General features: G+C 42.3%; 1 protein-coding gene across 1 annotated transcript in view; it reads right to left on the reverse strand.

Annotated features, from left to right (window-relative positions):
- LOC146594748 (uncharacterized) overlaps positions 1 to 17,823 on the reverse strand; it is an 85,655-nt gene that overhangs the window by 9,070 nt on the left and 58,762 nt on the right. The window contains exons 29-41 of the mRNA XM_085306959.1: positions 16,625 to 16,763; positions 13,212 to 13,365; positions 12,148 to 12,243; positions 11,561 to 11,716; positions 10,325 to 10,557; positions 9,025 to 9,163; positions 8,366 to 8,486; positions 7,402 to 7,511; positions 6,426 to 6,575; positions 6,270 to 6,323; positions 4,039 to 4,206; positions 3,355 to 3,507; positions 1,317 to 1,451 (exon numbers count right to left, since the gene is read on the reverse strand). Of these exons, the coding sequence (XP_085163085.1) occupies positions 1,317 to 1,451; positions 3,355 to 3,507; positions 4,039 to 4,206; positions 6,270 to 6,323; positions 6,426 to 6,575; positions 7,402 to 7,511; positions 8,366 to 8,486; positions 9,025 to 9,163; positions 10,325 to 10,557; positions 11,561 to 11,716; positions 12,148 to 12,243; positions 13,212 to 13,365; positions 16,625 to 16,763 (1,808 nt within the window). The remainder of the gene's footprint in view (positions 1 to 1,316; positions 1,452 to 3,354; positions 3,508 to 4,038; positions 4,207 to 6,269; positions 6,324 to 6,425; positions 6,576 to 7,401; positions 7,512 to 8,365; positions 8,487 to 9,024; positions 9,164 to 10,324; positions 10,558 to 11,560; positions 11,717 to 12,147; positions 12,244 to 13,211; positions 13,366 to 16,624; positions 16,764 to 17,823) is intronic.

Below are 17,823 nucleotides of genomic sequence, written 5' to 3' on the forward strand. Positions count from 1 at the left end.
CCAAAATAACAATAATCTTTTCTACAGCTGCAATTGCATTTCACTCACGCATTTCAACAGTTGAAAAGTTCTYGTGTGTAAGCAAGTTCAGTGCAATGCAAAACTTGATCTTTCTTATTCATTAGAAAGATTAGTAGATACCAATCTGCTGCTTCTTTCACCGCCTCTCAAGGAAAAATGCGTGTTGCTCATTTTTATTCTGCGCAGGGTTTTATTGCTTGGTTTAAACCCAAACATAAGTGTGTGTGTATATACACGCTACTGCGCCAGGCACAGCAGTGCTCTTTCCTTTCTCACCATTTCAACTGGAAAAAGCAAGRTCCAGTGCCCTCGGCACTTGCTGTGGAGGACAGTGAAATACAAATTCTTCAATCTTCAGGCTTATTTCAAAGTCAGCCACAAGGCAGTTATGTCTCATTTTAGAAAAGCCAATTTTTCCCAGTTATCTTCTCTGTTTCAGACTTTTCTTTTAAATCCTATAAAAATAGCTATTATTTCTTATTTAAATCCACGTGTTTGCAATAACTCAATCGATCTTTGACTGATCTATGCTTAATACGAATTAATAAAACATTTGAATGATTTAGCATCTCCCTGATATAACTTACCTAAGTGCACGCACATCCAGTTTTATTTGGGTTTAAAATTAATAAGCCCACAAAATCCACTCTGCTTTTACTCATTTTAAATTAAAAGACAKGATCCACTCAGCCTTGCCCTGGCTTGACACGTGCGGCTCATTAACCCACACAACAATCAATAACCTGTTTGTTCCCCTCTAACGAGCCGTACTGAAAGCAGCAAGGCATTTTTCTTCCCAGCCATCTTCACGTTAGTTTAATTTAGTCATCTTTGTGCTTCATCTTGCATTGCTCTAATTAAATTTATGAACCTCACGCTGTGTTCTGCTTTCTTTAAGCAGATACCAATTTCAAAAAAAAACTCGGCCTCCTCCCAGGCAAGCAGTTGATTTCATTTTCCCTTCATGGCCATCTTTCTTTTTCATATGTTTTGGTCAGTTGTGAAACAGTTAATTTTGATAAATAGTTATCATTAGTCTTCTGAGTTAACAATTGAATTAGGAATACTATAGGCTACTGAGACTTCAGTGCAGGCAGGCATCAGTGATTTGTTTCACTCTTTTTACATATGAAGACCATCATTTAACCAATAATTTAGAGGAAAAAAAATGTTTAGATTTCATACCTCACAACTGCAGTTACCGTGAGAGCCTAYAGACTTACTGCATAGTGAGTCTGCTCAATCTGACCATTAGTTTTGCAGGAAGTAAGGCACTAATAACAAAAAAACCCCACCTTCTCAGCATCTCTAAGCTTTGCGGAGAGTTGTGCCTTCTGAGCGGCTTGTTTCCAACAGCTCAGCGCCTTCAGCTTGCACACCAGCTTGCCTAGCCTGATATTCTCATCCCGCAAGGACTGCAGCTGTTCCTGCTAAAGAAGATGTCAAGAAGAGAAGATCCACTAAGATTACTTTCCCCAGGAAGAATATGTGGCTTTGAACTAAACACTATTGTAAAAGCATGCAACTGTTTGTATTTCATTTTAATTTTCAAATCTTCAAGTTTTGCAGCTTGAAACAGTTCAGCCTTTGGCAACAGATTTCCATTACAGTGTCTCCAGGGAAACAGGAAATGTGAACATTGCCCAAGAACTGACTAAAAAAAATAAAAGAAATCAAATCCAAGATACCAAGCAGGTAAACGCATCAGAAATTAAACACTGCTCATGGTGATAAACATTCTGATATAGCCAAATGGGGATTCTGATTCACATCACATTCAGTAGCCTGTTTCACCCTAATTACAATGTCCTTAGTAAGAACAAAATTAGTGGATTTATGGTAGGTACTACAGTGATGGAGTTTTATTTTCCCTCTTTTTCCAAAATAGCAGACTGGCTCCTGCAAACTGTCCTTATGGCAAAGGACAACAGTTCCACTATGCAAAAATCACAGAAATGATTGTTACAGAGGACCTCTGGAGGTCATCTCCTGCCCCAAGCAGGATTGTTGACCTCAGCCAAGTGAAGTATGGCCTTGTCTAGCCAAGTCCTGAACATCTCCAGAGGTGGATCTCCCATGGGCTCCCCATGCAACCTGTCCTCGTGCTGCACCACCCTCCTACTGAAAGGGTTTTCCTGAGAGCCAGCATGAATGTCGCTCACCACAACCAATGGTCATTTCCCCTTGTTTACCATCTGCCACTGCGGAGAAGAGTTTGGCTCTTCTGTCTTCATGACTTCCCTTCCTGTAGCTGAAGGCTGCTGTTAGATCAACTCTTCAACTCTTTTCTGTCAGACTAAACCAGCTCAGCTTCCTCAACTGCTCCTTGTAAGCAACGTGCTCCAGACCAGATGCCTGACCTTCCTGGCAGCCCTCTGCTAGATTATCTCCAATTTCTCAACACTCGTACCAGCAGGCCCCACAACAGGATACAATTACAGAAGCCACCTCATCGGTGCTGAGAAGAGGGAATAATACTATCCCTTGGCCTTCTGGCCACTCTTAACATAGCCCTGTATGCAGTTTGCCATATTTACCCACTGTTGSCCTGTCCTCAGGTTGGGGTTTACTGTAACCCCAGGTCCATCTCAGCAGGGCTGCCACTCAGGCAGTTGGCTCCCAGCCTGTATAGATGTATGGGGCTACTGCATCGCGTTTGTGTTCCTGCTTCATGAACTTCACATGGCTWTTGTAAATCCAAACCTCAAGTTTCTCAAGGTGTCTCTGAAATGAAGCTCTACAATTCAGTGTCAAGCCTCCTTCTTATCTGTCAAGTCCCTCATCAGTTTTATCTGCAGATGGGCTTTAGCCTTCCTAATTTCACCACTGTGGGCCTCAGAAATGTGTTGATACAATTTTGGTACAATAATTTGTATAATAATATAATAAATTGTACTATAATTTTAGTACAAATTGAACTTTCCTGAGCAGGGATATCTTTGACTATAAAAGGGATTATGACTTTCTAGGTTTTAGTTTAAAACTCCCAGAACATCAGTTTTGGGGGGCATTTTTTCAAAATATAAAGTTGAATATATTTTTGATTCTACATACTTCCAATTTGCAAAAAGGAAACTGTACTCATTTATGTGACCAGTTTGCATGATAAGGAGATTAAAACTCCCATCAGTGGACTTCCCTGGGTCACTGAAACATCAATTCTCTTCCTCATACCCCAAAAAGAGACAATGACAGCGCAGTCTGATTGAGTGTAAGCTCACATTTACAGTTCTTCAGCTCCAAGCTTAATATCTTTGACATTCACCTGTGCAGAAAGTAGGCCATGATATCAGCCTTGTGCTCACTTACTAACACAGATACATATTTCCTTACTTTAGACAAATGTTCTTTCAAGTTGTCATTATTTTTAGTGGAACCAAACTTTTTCTTCAGATCAATTATATTGTCAACTCCTTCTCTTCTCACTTCACTGATGATTTCAAACACCTGTTGGTCAATGCTAAGGCGATAGTCATCCAGCCTTCCCTGCAATGACAAACAGAACCCCTAAGGGATGACGAGTGCACGTATGGGAAAGCCACATTCAGAAGATTTTAGATGTCTCCCAGCTAAAACTGCATGATATTACTTGATACTTATTTCCCTAGAATCAAAGTACCAGGAAGACAGATAAATACTCTTTTTGCATCTAGACATCACAAGAAGTGGAATTTTAATTGTACCATTTGTACACAAGCTATTGGCAATCTTGGCATATATGTATTTAATGGAAGTAGCAGCATCATGGTAGGAACAGGCTTTCTAGTGAGAAGCAGAAACACCCTAAGGACTGCTCAAGTCATTCTTGCCCTGACCACAGACCCTGGGCTAGGTACACTATTTTTTTACTAGATTTTTTTTACAGGATGCTTCTAAAATACACAGCAGGAGATAAATGATTCACCCATTCATCCACTTGGCACACTGCAGTAATTTTTTCCTTGTGTGTGACACATTGGCTGAGTTATATGGCAGCACAAAAAAACTTATCAGCACCACCTTTTATTTTGTACCTACTTTTAGATGGATACAAGTTACAAATAGGCTCCGCACTAATGATTCATATTCATCTCGTACTTCTTGTCTTATCTTCTCTTTGAGATGAAGATTTTCTTCTTCTAAGTCAGTGAGTTGGGCTCGGAGAGCAGTGATTTCCATAATCATTTCGTGACTCAGCCCAGCAATCTATCACAGCAGAGAAAGTGAATGAGCAAAGCTATGGATGAACAGACACCATAGCCTAGGAGTAAAGAATCCAGAGCTCTGAATATGTTATGTGATACTGAATTAAGTATAAAAGCTGGAATAACTTCCTAACTGAGCAGCTAGATGAAAATAATCCACTTAAGCCACAGAATAATCCATTCGGTACATCTCTATTGGTTTTAGAAATGTTTCTTCTTTCTTGGAAACAGTGTGAAGAATTGTGGCAGTTCTAGATCAATATTTGAAGAAGTCAAATGCACGAGTTTTATTCAGAATCTCAAAAAGTCTATTTCTGGTTATCGGGAAAGAAAGATCTCCTCACTAATGGGTATGAGAGCTGACAGAAGGAAAGGTGGGCAGAGGACAGAGGAGCAGAAGGATTAGGGAGTCTGATTTTAGGAGAAGATCCTGTGCATGTCTCTGCTACGTAGGTGAGCCTTGCCTCCTGCAGTGTATCCTCCCCTGCCTTCTGGAGGCAACATCAGAAGAACTGTGGCTAGGTTGTGTTCAGTAAGATGGGATTGCCATTTATTGGAGCGAATATGCTGTCTGTTGATAAGCCTGTACATCTAAACCATTAAATAAATGATAAAAACAATTGTGTGTTCCATTTGTTGATATCTGACAGCGCAGCACTAGCATACTCCCAGAAAGAGCATTCAGGTTAACGCAGATGGGAAGGTACATGATAGAACTTAAATATATTTAAATGATAGAATTTAAATTTCACATAGGTAGGTCACTGCTAAGTACAAATGTTTGTTCATTTTCAGACCACTAACCAGCATTTGCAAACAGAGGAGCACAATAGGCAAAAGCAAAAAATCATTCTGAACAAATTACATTATTAATGTAACAAATAGGCACAAATGCCCATTACAGGCACAGCCGACGGCACAGCCTGCTTTATAGGTTACCTGACACCTCCACACATCAGATCCAAGTTATAAATGCTTATAACTTCACTGGGGTTTTGTTTGTTGAGTTGAAATTTTTCATGTCAATTTTTTGTCTCAGAGCAAACATTCCTGAGAGACTTCTGAAAATGAAGCTTGGGGGAAATACATATATTTCAGCCCTGTTGAAAAGATCTGGTGATCTTTATTTAGAGCAGCAGTAGTATTCTTCTGTTTTGGGTGTCTTCTTTTTTTGTGAAATCAACAAAAAGTTGGCAAAATGCTAAGACTTGGGGGGGGGGTGTACACAGTTCACGTATGCTCCCTAGAGATTTTTTAGGTTTTAAACTATCTGCTGGTCTGCTATGACCAGTGTGCCTGAGCCTCTCTCACGGCCTGGTGAGACTGGATTTGGCGGCAATTGGCTAGCAAAGGGGAAGGGAAGAAAGACACTACCACCCACAGACCCCCTGGAAAGCCCCACTGACTTATGTTTCTCATTTCCTCTCTCATGCCAGCCTCCCCAAACATGCAGGTAGGACGGTGACATCAGGGAAGAAAACAAGTTGCTGACAAAACACTGTTCAGAAGAGATGGGAGCAAAAACCTGAAAAGAGCATGAGAAAGTGAGGCAGTAAGAAGCTCAGGGAAGAGGAACCCAAATATTGGAGCCAGCAATTAGGACAGATTAGAAAAGGAACCCAGGAATGAAATCCAAAATACTAGTATCCCAGTGCAGCTGTCCAAATATCCATGACACTAAGCAGTCCTCTCCACAGCACAGGTTTCTACAGAAGATGACAAGCTGACATGGGTATTGGATCCTGCCTTTAGCAGGTGAGTTTGTATTGATGGAGCCAACCTCCAACTCAGCTAATAGCTTACATGGCTGTCACATGGTACCACAAGATGGCATTTCTGACTTTTTGGCTTGGTGTGCTTATTTGGAAAATTCTCCCCACACATGCCAGCTCTCCTAAAGAATACAGCTGAAGTTGCAAAGTCGAGTACTCAGCACTTAAGAGACGTTGTTGAGGCAGCCACGATGTAGCCTATGTGGCACACGCACTTCAGCGCAGCCTAAGCGCCTGACTCAGTTGTGTTTTCTGTCTTGCTCAATGCACAAGACAGATCATCACCACCAACCTGCGTCAGAGCCGTGTCGCTTCGGTTGCCACCTTCCTCCGCTGCGTGCAGCTCCTGAAGCAAAGCACAAAGGCACTCAGTGACGATACTTGCATAGCCCTGCTTCAAACCACCTTCCCCTGATCCCCAAAAGCCAAATCAATGCTCTGAGAATACTTGTTCTTTCTGGTAAAGGAGACGATGTTCCTGCTGGAGAATATTTTCATAAAACATGGAGCAGGTTTCAAAGYTGCTGCGCTCTCTGGCCATGATGTCACAGCCCAGTGCAGTGAGACACTGYTGGAGGTGGCTTTTTGTAAAAGTGACCTGGGAAAACCAAATAAGACAACTTACAGCTAGCTCGAACCCCAGGAGTTGCTATATAGAGCCTATGTAAACTGATAAAGTCAAAACAACAAATGGTCACCTTACTGAAAATTCAGTGCTTCTGCAGCACCAAAATGAAGCAAAAATTTAAATTATTCAATGCGATTGTTTTTTGCTGAAACTACAATTTCAGTGGAATAAGTGTCTTGCTGTAAGAATATTCTTTTTTCAGTTAAATCAGCTAATGGAAAACAGATTCTTCAGTTTTTTGACTGTTTCTAACTGCAGGTATACAATATATATTTTTCCATCTGAAGCTAAAGGAGAATTTTCAGTAGACAATTCACATCATGAGCTCAGAAACTGCCTAGGATGTGGGGACCAATATTCCCTCTCAAGAACCGTATGTCATGATTTTTAACGAAAAGTGGTCAAAACATTGTCTTTCAAGTTTCACTGAAAAAACAMGAACCGCTTCCTAACAGTGTGCTGGATGCCTGGTCTAGCGTTGACTCAGGAAGAAGAGTTCCTGCTACTGAATCCGTGCATAAAGTCCTGCAATCCTGGGCTGCGTACAAACCCCTAACTCATCCCCACRTTACGACAACCCTGAGCTCTGAAATGAACTTGTCACAAGGCAGTAGGATGATACATGMACTCACTGGCAATACTGCTATTACAAAACACATAACAAAATAACATGAGCATAAGCTCATAAGCTTAAGAAGTGTTTTAGTCCTTCAGGTCACTGATTGACAGGAGCTTTAATAAATAAAGCAGTACACGTGATTTAACTGTTGTTTAGGTAGAAATATAGACTACATACCTCTGCCTCTGATTCCTGGCAGTTTTCCATTAGCTTCTGAACAAATGTTTCAACTATCTGTGGTCGTACAGCTGAGAAATTTTCTTGCATTACCCCATGTTTCCAAAGCTCTCCAGGAACAGAGAGAGGGGAAAAAAAGGAATAATAATAATAAAAAAGGCAGAATAAACCACATACCTGAGGGTATCAGATTCAAAATATATCGATCCCTCAGTAATCCCTGGGGTTTGACACTGGGTAAGCTTTACGGCTTAGGGTTTCTCAGCTTTTCCAAAATATTTACAACAAAAAGTAAATGTCATTGCAAACAGATTACAAAAGCTGTGTTGAGCAGCAGTATCAAATTTGTTCTGGTATCAAAGCCAAACACAATTTCATTATGTACCAGTTCCATGAATAAGGACCTGGCCCACAATTGTGCACAGGAGCTGTGTGTAAATACTGAGAAAAGAACATAGCTTTTGTGCAAAATTGAACATTTCCATACAGTAATTATGGCTGCATGCAACCTTAATCACTGGCAGCGGGCCTCATTTTTCTTCCATTTTTGTTTCCACTTTTTGTTTTAGTATTTGTGCCTCTGAATACTCAATTCACCCCAATTCATACAGTAATTGTACGAAGTAAACRTAAAACATACTAAAAAATCTGGCATTTTAATTGCCAGTTTGTTTCAGGCTGCCCGCAAACTCCAGAACAGTTAGTGCTCAGCCTTGTTTGCAAAACTGTCTTTTGTGGCTAATACACACTACATAAAAAGAAAGCAAAATCTTAGATCGGGGGCATCTGAACCTGTTGAATGGGCAGGATAAACACGTCCAYGCAGATGGGTGTGTGGTAGGTGGATATGTTGTATTGTAGCGATGCTGCTCTTCCCACGGCYCGACTGGCATTACTGCATCTTCCAGGAAGGGCTGAGGTTGGGGTGCTGTAAAACTGCTTTTGCTGTTTTACTTCTCCTTACCYGTAGGGAGACTGCTCCCTGGCCTGGCTCTTTCAGCTGTCACTAGAGTCATCTCCTGGTTAATTTTCTTCTGCACATCACGGATCATGTGGATTTCTAGGCTTTCCAGAAGCTTTCGTAGCTAGAATTAAGTTCAAGACTTAGTTCATACTAAATCTCTAAACCACTTTTTATAAAGCAAGTTGCCAACTATCAAAACCTACTAGATTAAGCCAAAGCATTTCTCCTCCTCCCACTCTTTTCTAAAACACAGCCACACCAGGCAGAGTATCAAGGTTCATACCCTTGCGGGGTTATCCGTGTGTCTAGCTCTGTGCCCCAAAAACCTTAGGGCATTGTTTTTTTGGTTTTTTTTTTTTTTTGTTTTTTTTTGCTTTGGGCAGCCCTGGGACACGCATCTTGCTCCGTGTAGCAGAGGTGCCTTCAGAGAGTCTTTTTTTTTTGTCTCTTGTTGCTTTGGGCAGCCCTGGGACACGCATCTTGCTCCGTGTAGCAGAGGTGCCTTCAGAGAGTCTCGTGGGTCATCCCCGGCGGCCGTGCTCCCCTCCGTGATGGTCCCCCACAGGCCCCACCAGGCTGCGCTGCCCTTACCAGGATTTGCAGAACAACACGATGTCGGCTGGCGCTCCGCAAGGCCCCGTAGATAAATCCCCCTTTACCTGGTACCCCTTCATTTCGATTTCTGACGCTCCTCGGGGCGGCAGTGTGTGCCGAGTGCTCGTCACGGGCCCTCCCGGCTCCTCCTCTGTGCCCTTCAGCCTGGCCAAGGCCTTCATGGCGGGGTAGAGGACGTCAGCGCTAGAAGCACCAAGGCACGGACAGCTCGCGCGCGCTCTCAAAATTGCTCCGTTCGCATTTACTGACCTGGGAYCTTCGCTTTCCTTTCGCTTCCCCTGCCCCTGTTCCCAGCCCCTGAAGAAAGTTCGCTGAGACTCAGCTCTCCGCGCTCACCCTGCAGGCAGGTCGGGGCTGCCTCTTTTTTACTGATCCTGCGATGTGACATAGCTCAGTAATCTCGTGTTCAAGCTTATGATAACAAAAAAAATGAAACTGAGGGCAAGGAACAAGAGAAAGCTGGGAAATTTGGCCACCAGGAAGAACTTGTCTGTCACCGTCGACCGAACAGACCTTCTCCACCTCCTCCCCCGGCTCTGCTTCCCGCCGGCTCGGAGGTTTGCTAAGGGCCCCAGTTTGCTACGTGCCAGGGCYGATGCCCCCTGTGCTCGCAGGAGCGGAGGAGCCCTCAGCAAGGCACGTCTTACTGCTGCCTTCCAAACCCTTCACGGCACGACTTGAAGGCCAGCGCAGTGCGAAGAGGGAAGGAGGAAGCTTCCACCCGGGAAAGGGGACGGACGGGGTGCGGCGGAGGGGGACACGGTGGGCTTGTGAGCGCAGCGCGCCCGGCTCCGTCACGCACGGATTTCATCCTTCCTGCGCCGTCTCGCTCTTTCACTTCCTTTTTTTTTGTGTGTTTTCAGGGGGCAGGGCTTTTTTAAAAATGCTGTCCCATTTTTCTGCTTCCAGAAGGGCCTCTCTGACGGAAACTGCCAATCTTCTATCCTCGGTTGCTCAAAGGTGAGCCGAATAGGAGCGTTAGGAAGAATTCTGCTATGATAAAAATTCATGGAAGAGGCTTCCAAAATTTCCATCTATTAGAGTACTTTATTTAGCGTTGTTTAGGAAGCYTGAAATACTGAGGCAGGTCTCACAACTGAAGGGAATGCTCTTGGAAAACATCATAGCAGACAATTTGAATGGACTTTGAGAAAAGTGAAAGTAGCAGGAAAATTATAACCAAAACYAAAGAAAGGTAGGCAAAGAAAAAGAAAAGAAAAAAAAACAAGTAAAAGAGATAAAAGAGAACACRAGGAAGAAAATGGTGTGGAGAAGGCAGAGATTTTTCTCATTTTTCATCTTTTTAGTCACTCTGGAATACTCTTGCCTCTAAAGGTAACTTACCCGTATTGCTCACAAAACKCTTTGTAGAGAGGAACTGTATTGATATCCTCAGTCCTCAATTTGAGTCGACCCCATTCTGCCTTTAGTATTTCCAGTTGCTTCCACAGAATTAGAAAAGATCTCAGCAAATTACATGATGTGATTGGATCTTGATGCCTCAGCAAAACTTTGCAGGTCTTTTTCCTACTCTGCAACCAGTTAGAACTTGAGTCCATCATTTCTGCCAAATTCTCCTGAAATTCACAGGAAAATGCTTTGCTTCAAAAAGCTATGACAAGCTTTTCATATGCTTTTTTGTTTGTTTGWTTTTTGCTTAACAGCATCTCATGCAATATGTAGTGGGATGAGACATGCTACCGGCTATTGCACAATAAGAACTTGCAGTTGGCCCTTTTACACCAGTGTCCTTCTGTACAGGAAAAACCCAGGCTATTTTCTGATTGCAGTGAGTAGTCACATACAGCAGAGAAGATGGGAACAGAAGTACATAGTTAAATCTTTCATTTTATCACTGCTTTCCTCAAGTGAATAGCTTCAACAGCAACACTCTCTGCTTGGTCTCTGACTAAAAGTACCTTTATAGAAAGCAAACTTTTTAGCTCAGATCTTAAAGGAAACAAACTTTAAATAACTAAATGTGTCCTCTCCACCCACTTCCACCTTGCAAATTTATGACTGTATCTGCTTTCCATCTCAAATTGTTTAAATCTCTACCTGCTCCTTGAACCAGATCTTTGTGTAGACTCTCGCAGGTCCTAGGTGTCCCCAGCAACCGTTCCTCACACACATATCCACAGTGCAAATATTGTGGGACGTACATCCTGGAGTTACCTTGCCTCTTCTTGACTAGATTTGYTCTTAGACAGCGGCCAGGTTGTTGCTTTCTCCTCTGCACTGAGTAGCTCTTGTTAAAGAAAAAGCTGGAGTTCTTGCCTCCTAAACTTCTACMAGGGGTGGGGAGAAGTCAGGAGAGTCTCCGTTTTCTCCAGAAATGTGACAATACCAACAGGCCCTCAAGGGCTATCTATCACAAGGGCTTCTCACAAGAGCACTCAGAACTTACAGAAAACAGCATTGTTTTCTTTGCTTCTAATCAGATGGCCAGCAGTAGCTTAGGTTATTGTAGCSTACCTCAGGACCAGGTCTGTTATGTTCACAGAGCTTTGGCTGCACAAAGTAAAATGGGTCCTGCAGAGAAGCTGCACGAGCCCAAATGAACCGAGCAGTCAGAGGTACCTGCTTGCTCTTAGCTAATGAGGCTCGACGGTCAGTGTGATCCTCCACAGCACAGCCACAGCTGTTCTGCAGTACATCCTCCAGGAGAAACTGCATTGCAGCCAGCTCTCCGTGAGCCACTCTTCGGTCTGCATCACTCAGGTCGCACAGGCACAGCTGGAAGGGAGAGCCTGAGATGGTCTGTGTTGCTCAGAGCGCAACAAATAATAGCAAATCTCTGCTACTGCAAGCACAGTTTTTTTGCGTGTTATATACACAAACGGATTCCAAGCTTGAAGCACTGTAGTCCAAAAAAACATATGCCCATGCATAAGAAGTATTTGATTCTCTAGTTCTCACACTCAGAAAACRACAAGTACAGCTTCATTATCTGTACAAATGCTCTGCTTGCCTTACAGAAAGATCAAACATAAAGTAAATATTAAAATGGGCTTTTGGACAGAAAAGGAGATGACTTTTGTTCACTCCTGTTCTTCAAAAAATGGAGACAGGAAATAGGATTGCATTAGTCTGTTTTCCTCACATATCTTAGGTTCATCTTGTCTATATGTCTTTGGATACGACTCAAGGCTGCTGTCTCAGTGTACCTGCATGTGGTAGTTTATATTAATTGTGCTGTTGATAGTGACTGGAAACAATCCTCCATCCATTAGGAATGTCCTCCATGGAAAATGCATGAGTGTCTAAAAGAATAGAGACAACTGTTCATAAATAAAAGCAACATTCAGACTGTTATGAGAGTCCCATCTAATTTGATCAACAAAAGGTAACCCAGAGGCCAAGCTGCTGCTTGATTTGTGATACACTCTGCCCTCACTTTGAGAGCAGGTCATGTATTGGAAAAGAGAGAATCCTCTATTATTACTCCTTGGGGAAGAAGCATTAAGATGCACTCCAGAGTGTATTTCCTACCGAGGTGCTGCATCTGTGCTACTTGTGCCTCCACAGAATAGCTCCTGGGTCTCTAACTGGCTACTGTCAATCTATTGCCTGTCATAGCTCAGAGGGATGGGGATAAGGTCTCCAAAATAACCTAAATATTATTCATCAAAGGAAACATGAAGTTAGTATGATTATCAAGAAATGTCTATTATTACCTTCAAACATGCTAGTACCACTAGCAAGGCTTATCTTTAGCTTTTTTTGCCARTATCATCAGGGTCCCTCTTTAGCATGTAGCACAATCTAATCTGGCATCATGTAGCTCTATGTGACACTAAAGCTATAAAACCAGTACCTAAGTACCTTWCGTACATCCATGACAGACCTGGTGGGCAATCAAAACTGCTGCCAGGCGACAAGGGAGCTCAGGAGGATAATTACTGAAAGTTAGTAGAAACATCAACACTGGAGTCAGGAGAGGCAAAATTTTCCTACACATGTCATTGAGAATAATTGCATTCTGGTGACATCAGTGTGATAGCACTGTCTTAAATTTTTATGATTCACTGATGTACAGAACTTTTTCTAGGACCCCAAATGAGGAATCAAGTTAATTAGCTGTGATCACAGGAAATTTTTTTAATTAGCTATTTGCTGTTAGGTCCTTTGCACCCCAGAAGGGAAGGAGTGAGCACCTCAGTGCACTTCCTTCTCCAAGGAGCACAGTGCAAACAGAGGCAAACTGCCTCTGAGAGTGCGTTTTACTCACCCTGCAGCTCTGAGGATCCAGAAGCTGTGGGAGCCTTAGCTGTGAAGCAAATGCACTCTGAATCACAGAGTTACTCAGTGGAGGCAACGCATGGTATATCCTGTCTGTAACACTCTGGTAGGCTGAAACATTCCCAGAGGACAAAAATGTCTCCCTGAAAAGGAATCAAATTATTGTATTAAGAAGAAAGATTACTTTGAAATTCTCCAAATGTTCCAGAACAAAATTACTTTCTCATCATCATAAACGGACATGACCATGCCAATCCGTGCGGATTGTACAGATTGTCACAGCTAAGATACTCTGAGTGAGCAGAATATCAGCTCTCTGATAGCAGCAGATGTAGCAATTAAAAACAAATAGACACAAATGATGAAGATGCAGATGTATTTGTGAAAGTACATTTTACTGCAGACATTTAAAGTAAAATATATACTTGGGCTAATGGAGAGGGATCCTTGGGTAGCTAGCAGATTGGTAATAAACCAGATCTACTACCTGTTCCTGATGTCAAGATAATTTCCTATACAAAGTGGCAAAAACTTAAATATTCAGGAGATAGTGGTTATAAACCTTTGGCACCTCAATTTCAGGATACCTAAAGTTGGAGTCCAGAGTTGGATTTAGTCTCCTGATTTTCATGAGACGTAAGTCACRTATGTAGCAGAACCAGGGCCATGCAGACACTGCACAGCCCAGAGGAGCAGCAGGAGTTAGTAAACCAGGCTGAGCACTCTTGTAGCACATATATGTTGCTTCTGAGACTGAGCTAGCTCATAACGCTGGTGCTACATTGTGCTGTGCAATCATACACATAAAGCTACTTTTTACTACACTCKGTGCAACATATCTGTGATAATTCATCCTTTCGGGAATGTTCCTGAGTTCTGCTCTGGCCTTCTTGAGGTGGGGGGCCAGAACTGCATCGGCTTATCAAAATAGATTTATTCCATGATTTAGCGATACTCTTGTTTTTGCTCTCTACACATTTCCTAAAGGGAATTGATTTACCTTCTTTTTTTGATTGCTACCGAGCTGAAATTTTGACAGAACTATCTGTCATAACTCTGAGATTTCATTACTGTATGGTAATGTTCAAGTCAGAGCCCATCATTTTTTACAGCAGGTTTTTTTTTTCCCCAGGTGCATCACATCACATTTACCAACACTGAACTCCATCTGCTGTGTTATTGTGCAGGTATTCAGGCTTGTAAGGGCCTTCACCAGTAAGCCCTCACCCCTGGTAACCKGAATATCTCAGTGTCATGCACACTCTGTATCACCTCAGCTTCAGTCCCTTTTCAAAGTCATCTATGAGTATCTGAACAGCAGATGATGTAGCTGAGACTCCTGTGAGAGTGGTGACCTCCCACATCCGCTGAAAAAGCTGCTCATTTACAGTCTTCTGTTTCCTAAATCTCAACATATTTACAAGTGGGACCATCTCCTCATGAGTCCAATGGCTCTTAGACTCAAGAGGCCTTTTTGAGGCAATTAAAGCTTTCAGAGAATCCAGAGAAACTGTATCAAACCCTTAYCCACGCCAGTTAACTCTTTCAAAGAACTCCAGTAGGTTTGTAAGGCATGACTGCACTTTCCAAAAGATGTGTTAACTCTTGCCTAGTACATCATACTTGCATCCACTATCTTACAGCTTCTCCTTACTTGCGCAGTACTGATATCAGGCTTATCAGCCTGTCATTAGCCAGGTTACTGTTGCAATCCTTGAAAAAAATGACACCACATTAGCCAGTCTTCRGGTATCAAGGCAGTTTTAATCAAGAACTTGCCTACCACAGTTAGTACTTCAGTACTACTTTTTTTTTCCCCCTTTTTCTTTTCAGTCTTTTTGTTCTTTCAGAATTCTTGCGAGAATATTKTCTGGGTATTGGTAATTTGTTAATCTTCATTTCAGTCCATTTATCCCACAATTTCCCCTAGTAACATTTTCATTTGAGGCAGATCCTCTGATTTATCCCCATAAAGAAAGGTTCTAGTATGGGAACATCCTCAAGCTCTTCCACAAGGAATACAGAAACAAACAAATCACCCGTATAACTGTGTGCTATTGCCGGACCACTCCTGATCACCTACTGGCCCTGCTGACTCTCTGGTGGATTTCCTGCTCCTGACATAATTGAAACAAGACTTATTGTTAGTCTTGAGGCCTTTAGCAAAATCGTTCCTCACAATCTTTGCCAGGCTGCCTTGAATCATTTTCCTTTTAGCCTGTCACAGTTTATAGTCTGTTCTATTTTCTTCATTTGAATGAAACTTCAGCTTTTTAGGCCCTCCTTCGTTAATAATCTGCTTACTCCTGCTGTTTAGCCATGCCAGCATCCTCCTACTCTTTTTTAAAGTCTTTCTTCACATGTGCTATGTATTTATTTTGTGCCTCCCGTACGTCCCTAAAGAGTATCCTTGCCATCTGCAAAGATTWAACTCCCCTAGCTAATCCTTTTAGTTTTTTTTTCCAACAAGTATTCTCATTTTTATGTAGTTCTGTTTTTTGCAGCCGAGCTCAGCTATGGTGATATTTATTTGGTTTTCACTGTCCCTTCAGGGATGTTTTATGTAAGCACATTATGGTTGCTCTTAGAGAATAGCTCTTCAACTATAATATTTTGAACTAGGTCCTGTGAGTTACTCAGAATCAAGTCAAGGAGCTGTTTCTCCTCTGGTGGACTCCCCAACCTGGCTGCACCACAGAACAGACTTCTATTATATCTAAAAATCCAGTCTTGCATCATGCTGCAATGTGACATGTGCCTAATCTAGGGAGGGGAGGAGAGGTGAAATTTCCTTTGCTTTTGCACACCATCATGCCCTTGTCGTTCTGCCGCAGATAATCCATATGTAATTCAAACCACTCTGTGATCGTTACCARCAGAGAATACATGGGAGGAGAGAGGTGAGAAGAGAGAGACAGTTAATTTTTAGGGAGTCCTGAAAAGTAAATCTTAGTTTTGTTTCTATAATGGGGTAAATAACATTTTACAGGCAGGCAAACCTAAATCTGAGTGTCCTGGGAGTCCTGTTCCTGCTTCTTAAGTACTCTTTGAGAGAGAAAATGTAAAACCAAATGTAGCTCCTGCAGCAAAACAAAATGATGCACTCGTAAGTACACCTCCACAGCAGCTACCAGCCTCCCTGAGTTAGCCAGCTGCGTATCGCAAYGTAAAGGTGACACAACGCTCAAAGAACAGCTGTACTCGGATGTGAAATCCCTCAGTGGAGCACGTGAGGACTCTTACCAACTCTGGTGAAAAGGAAACTGGCAGGAAGTACATTTCGGACCAAATTTAAATCAATCTTTCCTATGTTTTTCCTTTCTTGTCAACAAAGGAAGCCCCTTAACAGCATTTGCTAAAATGCTAGTGCTGCTCCCGTCACTGACAGGCTGTAGCTCCTACCGTAGCCGATGCCGAATTGCTGCCTCAAACTGGAGAAACGTGACTTCTCTGTGGACAGCTAGCAGCTGGGCTACTTTGCAGGGATCCAGCGGATTCTGCAGGCTGTCGATCATTTTCTGAATCTCCTGAAGTTCAGACCCTGGAGTTCCAAGAAMAGTAAGTTTACCAGATACTTGTGAGGAAATGCACATAAAATATATTAGTTCTAGAACCTCTTTTTCCCTCAAACTGTTCTGCACTTCATGACTTTTTCCATTTTTACTCTTTCCCCTGGGAGGCATTTACATTTTTTTCAGCACACTACAAAAACATGCTTTTTGGAAACAGATTACAGCAGCTGGAGAATTATGAAGCTGTAGTAAGGACAGGGAGAAAGAGGCAGAGGAATAAAGTTACCAGTATCACAGAAGAATGGCTCTTTTGCTAGTCTCATCCATAAAAAAAGTCAATTATTATTAAATGCCAACAAGGAAAGTGCTAGAGTCCGTCTTACAGATCATTATATCAAGTTAAGTTTGTCAAAAGGGTGCAGAATCAGGTCCTGAAATGGCTTTTTACAAACTCTGAARACCTAAACTAGTTCCTACCTGGTAGGAGATATCTTGTCCGGGAGAGGGACAAATTCTCCAATTGATCTCACTACAGTACTGTCAGGGCCCGGTTTTGCACGTTAGTGAATATTTTTCTGCTGAGGCTCTGAAATTTGTTTATTTCTTTTAATCCTAGCGTGAAACTTCCTAAAGCAATGGGGGTCCATAAATCAATACCGCCATGAGAACACCTGTTCTTCTTCGGTGTTTGTACAAAATTTGTGTATAGCACTCGACTGCCTCCCAAGACRCATCCAGCACAAAAGTGATTTAACTTCAGCGCCCCTATTACAGAAAAGCAATGTTCTTCCTGTCAGGTTGCAGAGACTGCCGTCATTTAAGGAAGTTAAATGTTCCGACTTGTGCAAGAGGGGAATTAATTCTGAACAGCAGCTGCAAAAAAAGATCTCCTGGTGAGGAACAACAGAGTTAAACTGTCTGTACAAAATGTGTTACAGAGGCAGCAGAGTACGCAGGACTCCACTGCACGTATCTTCTTTTAAAAGCGGGGYAGCTAGGCATACAACTCTAGGTGTGTTTGAAATTAAGATACACTGCATATAATATTCCTCCTACATTTGGTTGTGTGGTTGCTCATTGATCACTGAG

Source organism: Rhea americana, unplaced genomic scaffold, assembly GCF_003343005.1.
Source record: "Rhea americana isolate MKP2758 unplaced genomic scaffold, rheAme1 scaffold_25, whole genome shotgun sequence".
Classification (NCBI taxonomy): Eukaryota; Metazoa; Chordata; class Aves; order Rheiformes; family Rheidae; genus Rhea; species Rhea americana.